The sequence below is a fragment of the Hypanus sabinus genome, chromosome 9 (genome assembly GCF_030144855.1).
Source record: "Hypanus sabinus isolate sHypSab1 chromosome 9, sHypSab1.hap1, whole genome shotgun sequence".
In the NCBI taxonomy this organism is placed as follows: domain Eukaryota; kingdom Metazoa; phylum Chordata; class Chondrichthyes; order Myliobatiformes; family Dasyatidae; genus Hypanus; species Hypanus sabinus.
Genome location: NC_082714.1, coordinates 48,145,243 through 48,165,857, shown reverse-complemented (window position 1 = coordinate 48,165,857; position 20,615 = coordinate 48,145,243). Strand labels below are relative to the sequence as shown.

Genomic DNA, 20,615 nt, shown 5'->3' with positions numbered 1-20,615 from the left:
TGGTACATGCTTTTAGGCTTTTGTATATTCTGCCCAGTGGTTTGTGGGGGGGGGGGGGCAACTGCAGAGGGAATACCTGCATTCTTTGACAATGTTGGCTGCTCTATCGAGTTATCAAAGTGTGGACAGAATGGATGGAGGAGAGACAGGTTTGTAGGATGTGCTGAGCTATATTCTCAGCACTGCAGTTTCTTGTGGTTCGGGCTGAACAATTGCCATACCCGAGCCGTGATGTATCAGGGTAGGATGCTTTCTATGGTACATCAATGCAATCCCTCTTGACCTTGGCACATGTGATGGAAATAGAAGTGTATGCACGGCCTCCCTTCCTTTAGTCAATGACCAGTCGCTTGGATTTGCTGATATTATGGAAAAGATGACTTGTCATAGTGCCAGCTCTTTCCTTCCTTTACTCCAACTCATTATTAGATATTTGTCATGATCATTTCAGGCTTTGTTTCTGACCTTTGTTCAGTGTATTGGTCTTTTGGCATGGTGAAGGTCTGATGGGAGGAAGTTCCAGTCAGTGTGTTTACGGATGGTAGAGTATAAGGTCTTTGAGGAGAAAAAGAGGCAGTCTGTTTTGCAGCGATTTGCGAGGATTGAGAGGAGTGGGCTGCCATGAAGGGTTGATGTGTTTTGAGAGGCCATTGATAGGCAAAGGGAATTCCAGAGGGAAAGAACTGCTGATGGCAACAACCACCAAGGGACCTTGGAAAGGAAATGAGGAATGCAGGTTTAATGGAACCGTGTGGAGCTGGAGTCATTAAGCATCAGTCTAATTTAGATGCCTTTAATGTCCTGATGTTCCAAAGATGAGTGTGGAGCCAGGGGGATGGTGCTTACCATGGGCCTGTTACAGTGGTTGTCAAACTACAGTGGTCTGAGTTTGACTGGGAAGCTGGGTGAGGTGCAGATGACCAGCCTCTCAAAACACTTCATGATGGTGGATATCAGAGCCACTGGACAGGAGTCATTTAGGCACATTGACCTTATTTTTCTTAGGTCCAAGATTATGGTGGTCTTAAAGCAGGTGGGGACCTCAGACTGAAGTAGGGAGAAGTTAAAAATGCAAGTACTCCTGGCAGCTGATCTATGCAGGATCTATTCCATTCAGCCAGACGCTTAACATGCATTTACACTCCCAGATCTTGGTGCTAAATCCAGATCTGTAAATCCCATCCGAGCCTGTACTCCAGTCACTGGATATTCATTGAGACAAGAAAAGAATACTTGTCTTCTGTTCTCACTGTCACTGAGGACGTGTATAATGTTAATTCATTTTATTCGTGGAGATACAATCGAACACATGAAAGTAGTGAGTATGAAGCTGAAGGTGAATTAGGTCTGTTTTGTAATGATTAGCTTAGGGTTGATTTTTATGATGATGTGACATTAGTAGGTGCTTGAAGTGTATTTAATAGGGCTTTGTAAAGTTAATGAGCTCTGTAAAATAGGACAGTAAAGTATTTGACTTAAGATGTGCCCAGAAAGGATTTTTGCAACAAATGTCTTCACTGATTTTGTTCCTCCTTAATACTAATTTTAATATTTCAAGGTGTTTGACTGTAATAATTTAGAGCAGCAATATAGCCATATTCATTTAGACTCCATGAATTTTTTTTTTGCATTAAGATACCTGCTTCTACTTTCATAACTCTTCAACACTGAACATTTAAAATTTAGAGGTCATTAAGATTATAAACACAAAAAAGTTTTCAGATGCTGGAAATCCAAACCAACATACACAAAATATTGTAGGAACTCAGCAGATGAGATGGCATCTATGGAAAAGAATAAAACAGCTGATGTTTTGGTTAATGACGATTGAAAGTTATTGTTTCAAATAATTGGAATTGTCTAATATGTATGTGGATTTGAACACAACTACAGGATAAAAAAAATCTGTTTAATCTTCCTTCAGTATACTTGTTTGTCATGTAAAACATATGGAAGTGTGAGCAGGTATGTTATCAGTGAGTATAATGGTTCAAGTGGTTTAAAATTCAAGGCTTCAGTAGATTACAATGTGGTGGATATGAAATTTAAAGATTTGATATTCTCTCCATTGGTCTACTTCCATTGCTGTCTCCTCCCCACCCCCCCACCCCTCTCTCCCCCCTCTCTACCTAAATGTCTCCTTACAATTCGTATTTTGAGGACACTCCTGCTAATGCCACCAAACATTGTTTATGTTCAGTCTTGATGATGGGTCCTTTGCAAAATTAAATGTTGCACATGTGTCGTGCATTAGCAGGGGTGAAGGCTAAACCAAAATAGCACTTGTTCTGTTTTCTTAAAGTCAAAGTCTTTGTTGCTATATTTTGCACTTTGATATTTTGATTGTATATGAATAGCATGATTGACACTTTAGTACTCATTAAATTGGCAATACTGATTGTGGCAAGTTTTAAAGACCAATTCAGTTTGTCACCAACCCTTTGTCATGGAATCTGCCCAGACGGTCACGGGTTACAGACAGACATACTTTATTGATCCTGAGGGAAATTGGGTTTCGTTACAGCCGCACCAACCAAGAATAGTGTAGAAATATAGCAATATAAAACCACAAATAATTAAATAATAATAAGTTAATCATGCCAAGTGGAAATAAGTCCAGGACCAGCCTATTGGCTCAGGGTGTCTGACACTCCGAGGGAGGAGTTGTAAAGTTTGATGGCCGCAGGCAGGGATGACTTCCTATGACACTCAGTGTTACATCTCAGTGGAATGAGTCTCTAGCTGAATATACTCCTGTGCCTAACCAGTACATTATGGAGTGGATGGGAGTCGTTGTCCAAGATGGCATGCAACTTGGACAGCATCCTCTTTTCAGACACCACCGTCAGAAAGTCCAGTTCCACCCCCACAACATCACTGGCCTTATGAAAGAGTTTGTTGATTCTGTTGGTGTCTGTTACCCTCAGCCTGCTGCCCCAGCACACACAGCAAACATGATAGCACTGGCCACCACAGACTCGTAGAAAATCCAGCACTGGCCACCACAGACTTGATTAGATTAACAGGCAGCAACTTCTCGTGCAACATTTGTGTTCATACTGGTGCCAGCAAACCTTCAGGTCTCTGTTCAAGTGGAAGCAGTTTTCTTGAATGTGTGGGTTAATTTAAGGACCTTTCAGAGCTTGAGACCTTTGGTGCTTTCATTTGCAGCATTTGGAGGCATTCAAGGAGGTTCTGCTGCCCACTCCCATCATCCCATCCTATGACAATGTCCTCAAGTTGCCATTGCATGTGTGAGCAGAGGCACTCTAAAGGATTCCTTGTGAAGTTTGGGGATTATATTGCCTCAGCGACTTGCCTGAGATTCTGCCATTGATAGCTTTTCAGAATATTAAAAAGATCCCTTATGCCAATATTGCATGTACTGTTTCAGGGCAAGGTGAAGCTGGCATGATCCCTTGTTGCTGATGCTCTGTTGCCCTTGTTTGCCACCATATTGATCTGTAGCAAAGTGCTGATTGCACGATAAGGAACAGTGATATGACCACTTCAGCATCCTGGGCATTTACTTGTTTAACTGTTACTGTAGGATGGTTCAAAAAGATACACAGTGGGAATCTCTCATGTAGCAAGGAGTCTTTATTACAATTTAAGTAAAGAGCTGGTGGTGAGTTCTTTTTAAATAACTTAATGAGTCAAGGCTGTTCTGTGCAGTGTGCACACTAATGCTGGCTTTCTGGAAATAATTTGTGGTCTCTGCAGAGATTTCCAACTTCTGTGCATAGAAGTGTGTTTTAGCATTTACATGCAGAATTTGTTCACTTCCTCTTCCAATTGACATTACCAGTTTTGTCATTCCCTTAATTTGTGCCAAGTCACCCATTACTAACAGCAGCCTTGCCACATCTGTGACCACAAAGCAGCTCTTCCCAAATATAACCAATTAATGGTAAAGGTTACTGTTTATAATTATACAAAACTCCTCATCCTGAGCTTCTGTACTCCTGTCCCCTTTACCCCCTTTCTAAGTAACCTCACTCTTGGCATCTAGAAAACTTTTCCCAGGCTTCTTTCATTTCTCTCCCCTTTAACATTACTGTTTAAGCTTACCCCTCATGCAAAGCTTGTGAATATTGCAGGATTCGAGGGAAATTTAGGAGATTCTCCAACTACACTTAACTCATTTCTCCTGACACCACCGTCAGATTGCCCAAGTTGGAGTTGCCTCCCTTAGTAAAGGCAGTCTCGAAGGCTGCAGCTCAGTGTTCGCTTTGGATTGTGCTTGAGTAAATGCTTTGAGAGAGTCAATGCAAGTGCTATTTGTTGCTGCTTATTTCTCATCATTGATACTGACTTTTGTTTGATGCATGTTTAATCAGATCTCAAGTTCAGTGTAAAACTTATTATCAGTATGTCTATGTCACCATATACAAACCTGCAATTCACTTTCTTGTGGGCGTTCTCAGCAAATCTAACAGGATCAGTAAAAGATCAGCTGGAGTGCAGAAGACAACAAACAGCGCAAATACAGATTTAAGTAAATAATGTGAATATAAGATACCAAGGTAAAGAAAGTGAGATCATTGGATGGGGGAATATCTTGATGGATGGGCAAGTGAGTATAGTTATCCCCTTTAAGAGTCTGATGGTTGTAGGGTAGTAACTATTCTTGAACATTGTGGTGTGAGTCCTGAAGCTCTTGTACTTTCTACCCGATGGCAACAGTGACAGAAGAGCATGACCTAGGAGGTGGGGATCTCTGATGGATACTGCTTTCCTCTGACAGCGGTTCGTGTAGCTCTGCTTATTAGTTGGAAGGGCTTTACCTGTGATGTACTGGACTGAATCCACGACCTTTTGAAGGACTTTCTGTACAAAGGCGTTGATGATGCAGCTAGTCAGTGTACTCTCCACTGCATGTCTACAGAGGTTTGTTAAACTACTTTGGAAATGTTAGATTTAGTTCAGCAGTTAGGTTTATTTTAAAAAAATAATTCAAACAATGAGGAATAGGATGGGTTCTTTTCTGGTAAAAGTGTGCTCAGGAAGTGGGAGGTCTTTAAAACTGAAATATTGCAAGTACATAATTTGTATGTTTTTTGTTAGAATAAAAGACAGGGATAACAGGTATAAGAATTCTTGGTTTCTGAGTGAAATTGAAGCCCTGGATCAGAAGAAGAATGAGGTGCATATCAGGTAAAGAATGTTGGGATCAAATCAGGCTAGTGAGGAGTTTAAGAAATGCAAGCTGACACTTAAGAGAGAATTCAGGATTAAAAGAGGACATGAGGTTGCTCTGGCAGAGCAAGGGCTTCTATAGATAAGAGCAAAAGGATAGCAAGGGACAAAATTGTTCCTTTTGAAGATCAGCATGTTAATGCACGCGTGGAGCCGAAAGAGATCAGGGAGATCTTAAATTAATTTTTGCATCTGTATATATTTGGGAGACAGACACAAAGTCTACAGAACTGAGCCACAAGGGTAGTGAGGCCATTGACTATATCTGGATTACAGAAAAGGAGGTGTTTGCTGACACGAGGCTAATTACGGTGGATAATCCCCAGGGCCCGACAAGGTGTCTTGTTGGAGGCTAGTGCAGAAATTGCATGGGCCATGGCAGAAATATTTAAAATGTTCTTAGTCACGGGTGTGAGGTGCCAGAAGACTGGAGCAAAGTTGTTCAAGAAAGGCTATAAAGTTACAGGAGGGTGAGCGTGATGTTAGTCATGGGAAAATCGTTGTAAGTTCAGAGGGACTGGATTTAAGCATTTGGTTTGACGAGACCTGATTTGGGATAGTCATCATGGTTTGAGTGATAATAGGTTGTGTCTAACCAATTTTTAAAAACTTTTTTTTGAGGCAGTTACCTGGAAGTTTGAGGTAGTTTTGATATTGTGGCTCAGACTTAGTGTTTTTTCTTAGGTTTGTAGAGTTGTTTTGGGGTCAGTGTGGGGAGTTAAGGGTCAGGTTAGGGTTTAGAGACAGAGATGAGGGAGAGTGAGGTGCTGGACAGTAAATGAAGAGCTGGGGGCAGCAGTCCAGGTCAGAGTGCTTCACAGTCAAAGGTCGGTGATCCCAGAGGTTGCGTTGACAGGCACTGAGGAGACAAGTGATCCCCAGCTTGGAAATCTGTGTGGGTAGGAGTCACAGGGGCCATAGGTTTAAGGTGAAAGGTGACATATTTAAGGAGAGAGCTTCTTCAATCAGGTGTGAGTGGGAACGAGCTGCCAGCAGAAGTGGTGGGTGCGGGCTCAATTGCAACATTTAAGAGAAGTTTGGATAGATACGTGGATGAGAGAGGAATAAAGGGCTATGGTCTGGGTACAGGTGGATGGGACTAGACAGAAAGTGGTTGGCATGGACTAGATGGGCTGTAGGCCTTGCTTCTGTGTTGCAGTATCTTGTACCTCTAAACCTTTCACTGATAGGTTGTGGATACTGGATCGCTTGTGAAGTTCCTTCCAATTGATGACTGTCTTGATGGATAAAGCAGTTTTCTGCTCTCAGGAAGGAGCAATAAATCATTTTAGTTGTATTGAACTCAAAGGAAACTACAGGAAATTGGTTTAAAGGAACCTCTGGAGGGTTTTCTAACAACCTTACAACTGGGATCCACATGCCAGCAGCTGTTTGGCTGGAGCAGGAACTTCAACTGTTCCGCCATAACGAATGAATGAACAAATAAGGGGGCTGATGGACTGTTTCCAGATGGCAGATCACCACGTCAAGCCATACAGGTTATAAACAACCAATATATGTGCAGCCTTGCATTCAAACAAACATTTGAGAGATCTGTGGGATGGATTGCCAAGTGAGCTGTCGTGAATCTGTGGGCATCTCTTTTTAAGCGAGAACTCTGTAGCAATATCATTGCATCTTGTAGAGAGATTTGCTTGAGTTGTAGTGCTAGGCAGCTGCATTTCCAACTGTGAGCGTTCTGGTTACGGACAGTTTCTTTTCTGTCTCTAATGATGTTCATTACCAGTGCCAATGTAGTATATATATTCCTCCCCCTTTCCTCTTCCTCAGTTTGGCTTTTTACCTCTTCTCACCTGTCTGTCACTTTGCCTAAGGTCCCCTCTCTTTCCCTTTCTCTCATGGTCCTCTCTCCTCTCCTATCAGATTCCTTCTTCTCTAGCTCTTGACTTTTCCCACCCACTTGTCTTCACCTACCACCTTCCAGCTAGCATCCTTCCCTAACCCACACCATTTTATTCTGGCTTCATCTCCCCCCCCACCCCTCACCCCCCAACTTATTTCTCATTCCTGAAGAAGGGTCTCGGCCCAAAGTGTTGACTGTTTATTCATTCCCATAGAAGCTCCCTGACCTCCCGAGCTCCTCCAGCATTTTGTGTGTGTTGCTTTGGATTTCCAGCATCTGCAGATTTCCCTGAGTTTATTACAAGGGGCGTAATTACATGCTCTTCATCTCTGCACAGTTTGATTGATGCTGACTGTGAGAAACTTAGAAAATAAATCACTCTTTTCCCTTGCATAGACAGAACTGCTACCACAATCACTACTGCAGATCTTTAGTCTCCAAGCCTATTCCCCAAATTTTCCATTCTTGGGGACCCAGTGTTTTAACATTTCACTATCTACCCCCACCTAAAATCCAACTCCATCACTTCTCTGTTGTATTTAACATCCTGCTCTTTCCTCAGAATCCTGACTTCAGCTGCAGGAGGTTTTTTTGGGGGGTTGCTATTACTATCTTTTCCCCTTGAGTGAGCTGATGAATTTTCTTTCCTGAATGTGCCCCCTCAAAAGCCTTTCTCATTACTATTTTTCTGGTGCATTGCAACCTATTCAAATTTTAGGGCCCTTCAGATTGGAAGTACTAGTTTCAAATTAAATACAAAAGGTTTATTTTTAGAAAGTCTTTACAAGATATAAAATCTGCACTGACATAAAAATAATGGTGTTTCATTAATTTATGCAGCAAATGTTCATTACATAATTTAAAAAATGTGCACTTCTTTGTTTTCAATGCCCCCCACCACGACATCTAGCAGGTAAGCAAAATGTGAGTTTCCTTGTCCCAAGGTAGCAGGTTCCTTCTAGTAGAACGGAGCAGGAAAAAGTGTCTGGGGAAGTTACCTAGCGAGTCTTCCCCACAGCCTACATATGGCCGCTTTACTAATCTGTGTCATCTGATGGTATGCTTGCATGTTTTGAGGATGTGTTTGTCATGAACGTAGTTCCTTCTTGCTCTGTACAAAGGCCAACATGGTTGCGAAATGGTTAGCGCAATGCTTTACATCACCAGTGGTTAGGGAACACTTCCCACTACTGTTTGTAAGGCGTTTGTATGTTCTCCCCATGTCCCCTCCCACACCCCAAAGACATACAGGTTAGTGTTAGTGAGTTATGGGCATGCTATGTTGGCAAGAAGCATGACGACACTTGTGGGCACATCTATGGATGCAAATGGCGTACTTCACTGTATCTTCTGTTGCACATGTAACAAAGCTATTCTAATCTAACCATAACTAATCACAAATGTATACCTATTAATTTGTGAGATGTAACTCGCTGCCCAGCATGTCAAATTGCACTCAAGCTAGATCACCATTGTGAATTGCCGCTGTCCTCCTCGTGATATGGGTTTTGCCTCACAGCTAATGTTAGCCAACAAATCATCATGTAAAACATAAAAGATTTTCTGTTGCCTAATTCAAAGAAATCTGCTTTGTACTATCAAAAGGATGATGGGAATCTGATTTCTGATAAGGCTGGGCAGTGGGACAGATGGCTTCAGTGGGTAGTATAGGCCAATGGTTTCCAACCATTTTTCTTAATGCCATGGAGCCTTACCATTAAACGAGGGGTCTGTGGACCACAGGTTGGGAACCCCTGATTTTGGATGTGGCCAGCAAGCACTGAAGGGTATTTTTCTGATGGAACAGAGTAGATGGGCAGGTGAGGTGGGGCTTTGTGAACATGGCCACTTGCCACACGTGCATGTACGCCAGCCGTGCATAAGTGAGCAATGTAGAAGTGTTAAAGGGTCTGATCTCTTTCAGTGTTTGTGTTGACCCTCTATTCTAAGGCCAGCTCAATATCCGTAGATGATACATGGTTAGGAGCTACAACCTTTCACTATTGGCGTGATCCATTATTTGAAGATTAATCTCCAACCTAAAGCCAGACATTTCAGGAGAGCTTCAGATGTTTTCCCCATGGCTCTCTGATTCATCTAAATGTATAATTGGTGCGGAGGTGAAGTTGATGAGGGAATATTCAACTAATGGGTTCGTTGTTGCAGATGTGGGCAGAATAATGGCAAATGGAGTTTAATCCAAACAAGTGTGAAGTGTTGCACTTCAGGTGGTCTGATGCAAGGAGAAAGTGCACTGTTAATGGCAGAACCTTTAACAGCATTAGTGTACAGAGGAAACTTGGAATCTAAATCCACAGCTCCCTGAAAGTGTACACACAAGTAGGTAGGCAGGCAAAGTTCATAACATGTTTGTCCTCATTAGTAGAGGCATTGAGTATGGGAGTAAAGGAGTCGTATTGCATCTATGTAAAACACTCTTTCGGCTACACTTGGAGTATATTGTGCAGTTCTTGTCACCCCACTACAGGCAGAATGTGGAAACTTGGGAAAGGGTACAGTTACGTACTGTCACCTCATTGGACTTGACAGAGTTTGAATCTCACCATGGCCACTGAGTTCTAAATTTAAAAAAATTAAATGTGTCATTAAAGATTCAAGAAGAAACATGAAACAACTGTAAAATCCCATCTGACTCTCTGTTCTCCATCTGGGATTGAAATGGACTACTTTGGTCTGGCTAGTATAACTCCAGATTCTCTCAAGATGATCATTCTTAAATAGTTGTTCAATTTGGACAATTGCCCAAACTCTTTTCTCAAGAGCACTCAAATCTCGGAAGTAGTGTTCTCTGAAAGCTTTGAAGAGTGGCTGCTCAAGGCGGATTGAGGCCATCTTTGGAATGGGCCAGTCAATTGGGGGGGGGGGGGGGTTGGTGCTTAGTATCGTTTACCCCCGTTTCAACCGCATTTGCAGTGTGGAGCCCAAGATGGAGGCGTGTTCAATCGCAGCGGCTACTTGGCTCCCACTAAAAGGTGTAATTGTTTGTCCCTTGCATCTTTCTTACAATCACAAGATACTGTTGGATATCGAGAAAGCAAGTCTACCTCGCTGCTGAGTTGTTAGATGAGCTCTGCAGCGTGGGCTTATTGCATTCGGTGTTGTCACGTGCTACAGCCTTCCAGGGGAGGGCGCTGTCAGAAGCGGCGCACAAGGAAACTGCACCGGTATTCATGCAAGACTCGGGGCAAAACCCTATATTCCAGCTCTCCTGTTGATTCTACTTCCAAATGTTTGGTCATTGGAAAATAAGCCTGATTACTTGCACCTGGGACTGAATCAGCGTGAGATGAAGGCTGGCTGCAAGCTCATCCTGATGCATGCGATACCATCCCTGAAGCGGCCATCCAGCTTAGAGGCTTTCTCCTCTATAATGGCCTGCAGAATTCCTGCGATGTCTGGCAATACCTGACCTCGTTGGCTGTCAACACCTCTCTCTAACTGGTCTCTGCATGACTTGACAGATGGGTCTCAGTCAGTCCATGATGGGAGAAGCACTTCCAGTTCCATCATGCTGAGCAGTGACACACCCAGGGTTGCATGCTGAGCCTGCTCATGTTCACACTGTTGATGCATCACCACACTGCTAGTTCCAGTCTAAACTAAGTCTTCAAATTTGCTAATGACGCATCAGTGACTAGGCTCATCAACAGCAATGAGTGGGCTTACAGAGAGGAGGCAGAGCGGCTGGTAGAATGGTGCAGTCACAACTTGAGTGTGGACAAGGCCAAAGAGATGGTTATAGACATTAAGGAAGGTGCAGGGTGGCCACTCCTCAAAGCACATACATGACTCCTCCATGAGAGAGTTAAGAGTACCCAGTTTCTGGGATTGGAGAACCTTACTTGGTCCCTCAACACCATCTCTTTGATCAAGAAAGCACAGCAGCATTTCCACTTCCTGAAGAGACTGAGGTGAGATGTGCTTGCTTACCCCCCTCTCCCCCCCCCCCCAACCAGTTTTTACAGGAGCCCCATCGAAAGTGTCCTCACTATCTGATATGGAAACTGTAAGGTGTCTGACCACGACAAGTCGTGACAGAGGATTGGGAGGACTGCTGAGAGCATCACCGGAGTCTCTGTTCCATCTATCAGAGTGAACCCTTAGCATTGTCAATGACACTCCCATCTATCCAACAATCTTTTTGACTCTCTATCATCAGGCAGGAGGTACTGTAGTGTTAGGACAAAAACTGTTAGGATGAGATGTTGCTTTGGATTTGCGTCATCTGCAGAATCTCTTTTGTAAGGTTGGGGAAACAGCTTCTTCTCCCAAGCCGTAGGACTATTAAACTCCCTACTACTACCCAGGTCTCATCACGCATGAAGCTCCAGTAGTGTTATACTTCTATACTCCAGTAGTGTTTACTTCTAACTTGTGTTGTAATTGTACCTTATTATTTGTTAATTTACAAGTGGTAATGCTACATTTTGTTATGCTTGTGAGTTGTATGTACAATGTTGTTCACCTTGGTCCAGAGGAACATTGTTTCAATTGTCAGTATACGTATATGGTTGAGTAAAAATAAACTGAAATTGAATAACGCCTCTTCATTGTATGGGGGTGAAGACAATCACTGTCATTTAAACCCCTCCAATGTTCCCCTTCTCGACTTCTACTACCCTACTGTCTCTGTAAACGTTAGTTTTAGACTCTCTTTGGCAAACCATGTTGAAAATTGGCACTAATTTGGCATCAGGGCAAATCATTGTGATCTAATATCCCTAAAATGAGGAAAATTCAATTTCTGGACATTTGTAGAAGAGCATAGTCTGAAATTACTGAAGACTTTAAAATTGTGGGTTTTTTTTTGCTTTCATTGAAAGCTTGCAAAATGTGAGTCAACATTACTGCTTCTGAACAAGGGAGCTATATTTAGTTTTGAATAAAATAGCAGCTGATCAGAAAGTAAGTTCTGCTTTTTCCTGTTCTAGACATCAGCACAATTTGAGTTATGTTAAAGTGGACACACTTTGAAGCCTCATAATGTCAGTAAATGTATGTGGTACAAAATGGAAGCACAACAATTTAAATTTCAATTTTATTAGGCGGAAAACTTTATGCTGAGGCCACTTCAGGAGTCCGGCATTTAGAATGTCCTGAGACCTTCCCATGTGACCAGAGAAAGTTTCAGAATTGGTTTCTATTCAGCTCTTGTGAAAATAACAGGAATATCCAGATAAAATGCAAAGTTGCAATGGTGGAAAATGCTGGAAAAAAACTGGTATGTTGGGATTGAGAAAATGGAGAAGTTTGAACTTAATTTACATGATTCATAAGCACCTAAAGCCCCAGATCTTCCAGTCCCAGGAGAGAGTCAAGCAGAGACAGAAGTGTTCCTACAGATCAGATATTAATTAAGGTGGTGTTGATGCAAAATGAAAATTGCTCAATCATTTTTGACGTTGGTGCATTAGAAAGAAATTTATTAGTCAGAGTTATGCGGAAGTGAACCGGAACATCTCTAACCCAGTGACTATTGGCCCATAACACTCAGCCCACTGATTTTTCCGTTTATACGGCAGAAATACTTTCTGGAAAGAGCTCTATACAAACTTTGTAGCTGAGCCCTTAACCTTGCATTTACTTAACTTCAGTCATCCTTTTGGGAACTTCTGTATTAGTGAAACTCGTGCTTTGTGTTGCCAGGATTTTTTAACATTGATGTACAGTGCTACATGAAGTAAGTGGATGAATTAGTGGGGTTGCTGTCTTGGCACTTTTGCTTCCTTTGTGAGCAATGTTAATTTATGGAGTTGGGAGATTTCAGACTAAGACAGACTTCAATTATTTAATTGCTGTGTAGATGAAAATTGTTCAAATGAGCTGGTTGTTTGTTCCCTTCTCCATTCAACAAGCAGCAAATCTGTATTAGGTTTAGAAATGGACCAAGAATAACATCTGAGATCTTCCCACTATAAAAGGGCTTTCTTTTATTCGGGTGATTTGTTTTACAGGAAATGTTTGCACTTCATAAGTTTAAACTAGGGTATATGAAGGAGAGAACCAGGTCAGGCTGGTATAGAACTTGAAGGCTGAATCTTAAAAAGGAGGACTTGGTGTAATATGTGATTTCCATTAGCAGAGATTGTCCCAGTGTTTCTGTATACGTTATCTGTTATTTTTCTGTATACGTTAACCGTTATTAATGTAATCCTGATCTTTGTATCATTATCATTATGTTTACCTACTCGAAACTTATTAAAAATATTGAAATTTTAAAAAAGAGATTGTCCCAGTGAACCAGATAAAGTTTGCTATCTGTACGTCAAGAGCAGGATTTTGTTAGCAGGTAACTCTTAGCTAAACTGGTAACAATCTGGAGTGGGGGAAGAACCCAGTATGGGCACAGTGCTTCTCCTGGTTTAGCTGTGCCCATAAATTGCGGTACTAGGTTCTTTCTTTGAGCCTACCACCTCCTTGTAGGTCATCTACTCATAGCTGTAGGTTGAGATGGGATGACAGCAGAATCTGAGAGGGTAATTGCCAGGCAATATAATACATCTATCCATACCCATTTTGTTATTCTGGGCAAGTTAAAGTTGAATCCTGTAACTGAACTCAGACTGATCCAATAGTTGTGGAATTCCAAGGATTTTGGCTCCAAGCTCAGCATGATGCAGAAATTCAAACCCGCCAATTGCAGCTTCTCCCCGTGACCATGTGGATTTCCTCTGGATGCTTCAGTTTCCTCTGGGTACCGGTTGTTAGGTTAGTTGGTCATTGTAAATTGTTTCATGATTAGGCTAGGATGGTTGCTGGCTGGCGTGGCTCAAAGGGTACTGTAATAAACTACAGTGCTCAAAGTGTTAACTCCCCACTCCCCACCCTCATCCCTCCTGGGCTTCTCTAGCCTTCCCACAGCTAAATGTTCTTTTTCAAGCTGTCATCTCTGGGAGATCTAACAACTAGATTTATAAAAAGATGATACTTGGCAAAAGCACCACCACCTCCCTTGGGAGGTGTGTGTGGAAAGTTGGAGTTTATTTGAACAAATGCAATGTTTCTGTTTCCAGCAAATTATCTGCTGGCTTTAATCAGTGTATTCTCATTGGTCAGAAGAGCTGGGCATTAAAAAAATTATGTGCTGAATTAATAGAATTATGTAACTGTACTTGGAGGGGTTGAGGTTGTGGCAGTTATTGCAATGCATATTGAATTGGAAAAAGTAAGTTTGTTCTGTGTGGTGACATCAAATTTACTGCACAGGGGCGCACAGGAGAGAGTTCTTACAATGACACAGATATTGATCTTGTGAGTGTAGCACTCTGTTCCAGGAAGAAGTTATGTTTCTTTTGATATTCTTTTATTCTGTTATGAAATATAAATGTAAAGATTGGTATCAAGAAGGGGTTAGTCAGCAAACACACAAAATGCTGGAGTAACTCAGCAGGTCAGGCAGCATCTAAGGAAAGGAATAAGTGATGACATTTTGGGCTGCGCCACTTTATCAGGACTGATAACTCGCATAACGTTGTCCCGATGCAGGGTCTTGGCCTGCATTTTATTTGCTCTTGATTTCCAGCATCGGCAGAATCTCTTGAGTAAACAACCAAATTCTGTGTAGCTGAGTCATGGCAAGGCTTGAAGGAAGATAATGGATCAGAAGAATTTTCGAAGAAACTCGGAATTATCAATAACCCGAATTATGGTGTCATTAGTGCAGTGATAATCCGTGGTTACAATTAGAGCTGCAGAGAAATACTAGCTCACGCAGTCTGGCCCTGCGGAGCTCTGATTTATTGTGGTGTTCTTGACCATGGAGTTGGAACATTGTAGGAATGTACTTTGTAAAACTCAACATTTGCCTGTGCTGTGTGTCTGGGAAGATGGCCTTTGACCTATCCCTAGTTGGTTTTGATTGAAAAATCTGGTCTCGAGAGCTCTGCAACCAAACAATGGGGGGAGCGTGGGAGCCCTATCACTTTCAACAATAGGTGACGAGAGCGATGGAAGTGCATGGGAAGTTGTCAGTACATCCTCCAGGTACTACCAGTCCTCAGTAGTAATCCTCACTACTCACTACTATCCTCACTAATCTTCAGTATTCAAAGTATTATTAAAGAATGTATGTAGTATATACACTCCTGAAGTTTGTCTGCCCGTGGACAGCCATGAAACAAAAACTGTGGAATCAGTTAAAAGAGAAACATCAAATCCCTGCCCCCCACATGCACAAAAAACAATGAAAATGGCAAAAAGCAAGCAAAAAACACAGAATATGAAACACCCCCCCCCCCCCCCCCCCCCAATAACGTTATCAAAAGAGTCCAGACGTATTCAGGTCAGCTCAGCTCAGTTTGGTTCAATCTAGTGCTGTGTCATTCGTTATCTGCAGGCTGCCCCAATCAAAATTGTACAAAATAGCAAAAATTTACAAACTTTGCAACCTTGTGTTTGGATTCAGTTCGGTGAATGAACTGCAGAAGGCCTGTGACAAAAAAAGGCTTTTTTTTAAAGCAGGAAGTTATTTAATTCCAGTTACTTCATAATGTAATTATATTTATCAAAATGTCCTGTACAGTTTAAATTAAATTATTTAATCCAGAAGTGATTGAGTGAGTTGCAACAAACTGAAGAAGAAAATTGCTGAATTCTCTCTTCTGTCCTGTCTTCTGGGCAATGTGGTGTGCACAGCATGTGAGGGGAGCAGAGTCTGGGTCAACCTCGTGCAGTGAGTGCGTTCAGGTTCATCCCATGCTGCTCACACTCTTCACTCAATGTATGAAACTCTCAGAACAGGGAACAAAGTTGAGGGTGAAATGCAAAGTGCACACAAGGTGCAAAAAAGAAAGTACTTACTCATTTCCACACAAGGTTTCACTCGGGGATGTTGGAAAAATAAATCCTTTTCAAAATTCTCTCCACGTCACTAAACGCCTCTGTTCTTGTCATTATTGTACCAGCTATGCGTGCTGAAGTTTGAGATGCTGAAATATGAACAGAGCTTTCCTTTGCACCAACAGGTCTTGACTCTAAATCACAAAGATGTCTGAGGAACGTCGAGATAGTTCGAGCAGCTTACAGAAGAAAAAGCCGCCTTGGCTCAAGCTGGAAATCCCTGCCAATCAGCCGCCAGTGGAGGAGCCACCTTTGCCGGTATGAAGGTTCATTTTGTATCTCCCTGTTGTATACTGTTAGATTACGTATTCCTATCAAAGACAAGGAAATATTACCAATTATTTGACATAGACAAGTTGTCTCTCTCTCACTGGTAGGGACTTCTGGAAATTCATTGGACTATCAGTGTGGTAAATTCCACTTAAATCAAAGCCTAGTGGGAGAGCAGTGATCTTTGTGACACCAACAAAATCTCAGCCCCCAGACCTTGCTGGGTGACTCCAAGACAAAAAGTGTTTCAGAATTGTCCACCTTTCCACTAGTCTTGAATTTATTGTAGATTGCATCAGAAAAGTTAGTAGGGAAATGGGCACCCTGTACTGATGTAATGATACAGGTCAGCCAACTTTCCATTTGAAGAGTAGTGTTCTGTTTTGTTGGCAAGCCTAGTGGCAATAGACATCTACACAACACTTAAAGCTCAAGCAAAGCACTGGCGTTTCTGGGGACAGAATTTAACCAGTTTTGTTAATGTAGAATCTTATTCCCAAAACCTTAAGACTATTAAGAAAATTATGTGAATAGTGAATTTTTAAAATGTTCATAAAAATAATATCGACATCATCTGTAAGAAGATTAAGATTATTGCTCCAGTAAAGAGGTCTAGCCTGATTGAGTTTCGACGCTGAGTCAAATCCCGGTGTGTGTTTGGAGTTATGTGTATAACTCCCATCAGGGTCTTTTTAACCTTGCAGTTTCTTAGTTGTACCTGAAAGGATTCTACATCTTCTGAGTCTAAATCACCTCTTTCTAAGGATTTGCTTTCATTTTTACCAACAGTGCCAACCTACCCTTTCTGTCTCCCTGTCTATCCTTTGATACAGTGTGTGTCTTTGGAAGTTAACCTCCCAACTAAAATCTTACAGCCACGACTCAGCAGTATCCACAAGATCATACCTGCCAATCTCACACTGCATTACAAGATCATCTACCTTGTTTTGTATACTGTGTGCATTCAAATATAATGCCTTCAGTCCTTTCACATCACTCTTGGCTTCCTGTTGTGCTTTAGCTCATCCCACAGTCTGCAGTTTTGCTCCATCATCTGCCTGTCCTTTACAGTATCAGTACACACTGCATCTATTTGTATATGAACAGCCCCATCCTCAGCCTCTTCACTCTTGTTCCTATCCACCGCCAAATTAGTTTAAACCTGTCCTGACAGCTCTAACAAATCTGCCTAAAGGGCTATTGATTCCCTTTGGCTTCAGGTGTAACCTGTCCTTTTTGTACAGGCCATGCCTTACTCAGAAGAGATTCCAATGATCCAGGAGTCTGAAACCTTGTCCCCTGCACCAGTTCTTCATAAGACCATAAGATAGTAGTCGTCAACCCGTTGGATTACGATCGACTGGTCGATCTTTGAGACTTTCCCAGTAGATCCTGAAAAAAAAGAAAAAGAAAAATTAATACACAAATACTATTGAGAGATTGTTTCTGGGTTTCAGGGTTTTAGTTCCATTCTTTCTGCCCAGTGCGCCTGCGTGTAGCCCCCCCCTCCCCCGCCATGCACTACGGTATACTTCAGTGGTCCCCAACCAAGGAAATGATACGAGTCAGTTGCACCTTTCCTCATTCCCTGTCACGCCCAGTGTTGAACTTGAATACACACAAGGTCATTACCCAAGCGCGTCAGGGATCACTGGTTGGCTTCGGGTAACCGGCCACCTCACATGGCCAGTGGAGCATGGACAGATGGGTGAGGCCTCTGAACCTGTTTACCACACCGAATGTCTGTGGGGAACCCTGTACTAAAATATTCGCAGATGACCTAATTCAGGCTCAGCGTTTCATAAGTAGCTGAGAAGCTTCCTCGCTGCAATCTACTGAAAATCATCCCTCGAGCCAAACTTTTTTCGGCCAATCGATCCTACGGGGGGGGGGGGGGGGGGGGGGGGTGGGTGGGCCCGCATCCTGTCACACTCCTTGGTCGGTCACTCTGTCCAGACAGCCGCACCTGGCCAAGGCATATGGCGGCGGGCGGGAAGTTGTCTAATGAGGCAATGAGAAAACTACTTCGGTACCTTGAGTCCAAGCACCCTGCACTTAAAGACAAACCCACTGAGTTTTCTCAGCAGAAAAAACGTGAATGCAAGCGGGACAGCAGCTGAGAGCCACGAAAACTAAATTGCGGAATAGACTGGACATAAGGAACCTGCTTCGTGTATCGCTGTATTCCGGCCATGATTAACACCCCCCCTCCCACCCCCGTCAGCCGGCCCGCAACAATATTGTCAATATTAAACCGGTCCACGGTGCAAAAAAAGGGTGACCCCTGGTGTTCATACATTATTTCTACTTCTGGGTTGCGACGTTTTACTTCTGGTCTTTTCTGTCCCGGTGTGCATGCATGTAACTAATCGATTTGGGGTCGATCTTGCCTTTTACTAAGGCTGAGTTAGGGGATCTTGGGCTTCAAAAGGTTGGTGACCACTACCATAAGATATAAGAGCAGAATTAGGCCATTTGGGCCATCGAGTGTGCTCCACCATTTCATTATGGCCGATCCAATTTTCCTCTCGGCCCCAATTTCATGTCTTCTCCCCATATCCCTTTATGCCCTGACCAATCAAGGATCCATCAAACTCTGCCTTAAATATACATAAAGACTTGGCCTCCACAGTGGCCGATGGCAAAGAATTCCACAGATTAACCACTCTCTGGCTGAAGAAATTCCTCCTTATCTTTGTTGTAAAAGGACATCCCTCTATTCTGAGGCTGTGTCCTCTTGTCTTAGACTCTGCCATCGTAGGAAACCACCTCTCCACATCCACTCTATCAAGGCCTTTCACTATTCAATAGGTTACAATAGGTCACTTTTCATTCTACTGGGTTCCAGTGAATACAGGCCCAGAGCCATTAAATGTTCTTCGTATGAGAAGCCCTTCAATCCTGGAATAATTTTTGTGAACCTCCTTTGAACCCTTTCCAGTTTCAGCACATCTTTTCTAATATAAGAGGATGCAGACATAAAGAAATGGTAACGTCAGCAGTATTCCAAAATGAGGCCTTACCAGTGCTTTTAAGTCTCAACATTACATTCTCCTTGAAATGAATTGCTAATATTGCATTTGCCTTCCTCACCACAGGCTCAACCCTGCAGTTAACCTTTGGAGAATCCTGCACAGGGACTTTTCACCTCAGATTTTTGAATTTTCTCTCCATTTAGAAAATAACCAATCCTTTCATTTCTTCTACCATGACCGTACACTACCTGACACTATTCCATCTGCTATTTCTTTGCTCATTCTCCTCATCTGTCCTTCTGCAGCCTCTACTTCCTCAAAACTGCCTGCCCCTCTCTTATCTTCATATCATCTACAAACTTTGCAAAAAAAAGGCCATCAATAGCGTCATCCAAATCATTGACTTATAATGTAAAAAGAATCGATCCCAACACAGACCCCTGTCACCGGTCACCAACCAGAAAAGGCTCCCTTAATTTTCAGCCTTTGCCTTCTGCTACTGCTTTATTCAGACTAGAATCTTTCCTGTTATACCATGGGCTCATAGCTTGTTGAGCAGTCTTGTGAGGCACCCTGTCAAAGGCTTTCTGAAAATTCAAGCACACAAGATCAACTGATTTCTGAAAATTCAAGCACACAAGATCAACTGATTCTCCTTTGTCTATCTTGCTTGCTATTTCTTCACCCTTCTTGAAGAGTGGAGTGACATTTGCAATTTTCCAGTCTTCCAGAACCATTCCAGAACCCGGGGATTCCTGAAAGATCGTTTCTAGTGCCTCCATGATCTCTTCAGCCACACCTTTCAGAACCTTGGATGTACAACATCTGGTCCAGGCGACTTACTTACCTTCAACCTTTCAGTTTCCCCAAGAGCCTTCTCTCTAGTAATGTTAACTTCATGCACTTCCTGACCCCTGACACCAGGAACTTCCACCATACTGGTCTTCCACCATGGTGACTGATCCAAAATACTTATTTAATTTGTCTGCCATTTCCTTGTCCCCCTTTACTGTATCTCCAGCATTAGTTTCCAGCAGTCTGATATCCACTCTCGCTGCTCTTTTACACTTTATGTATCAAAAGAAACTTTTTTTGGTATCCTCTTTAATATTACTGGCTAGCCTACTTTTATATTCCATCCATATCTTCTTAATGACTTTTTAGTTGCCTTCTGTTGCTTTTTAAAAAAAACACTTCCCAGACCCACCTAACTTCCCATTAATTTTTGCTCTATTATATGCCTCTCTTTGGCTGTAATGTTGACTTTAACTTCCCTTATTAACCCTGGTTGTGTCATCTTGCCTTTAGAATACTACTTCCTCTTTGGGATATATATACCCTGTGGCTTCCGAATTGCTCCGGAAATTCCAGTCATTGCCTGCTCTGCCAGTGTTCATCCCTACCAGTGTTCTCTTCCAATCAATTCTGACTCACTCCTTTCTCACCCC

At 42.4% G+C, this 20,615-nt stretch overlaps 1 protein-coding gene across 7 annotated transcripts in view; it reads left to right on the top strand.

Annotated features, from left to right (window-relative positions):
* rhbdf1a (rhomboid 5 homolog 1a (Drosophila)) overlaps positions 1 to 20,615 on the top strand; it is a 373,026-nt gene that overhangs the window by 205,871 nt on the left and 146,540 nt on the right. For all 7 annotated transcript variants that reach the window (XR_009513976.1, XM_059979627.1, XM_059979628.1 and 4 more), the window contains one exon: positions 16,048 to 16,180. Coding sequence is in view for 6 of the 7 variants with exons in the window: in XM_059979627.1 (XP_059835610.1) it covers positions 16,070 to 16,180 (111 nt within the window). In the remaining variant the exon portion in view is untranslated. The remainder of the gene's footprint in view (positions 1 to 16,047; positions 16,181 to 20,615) is intronic.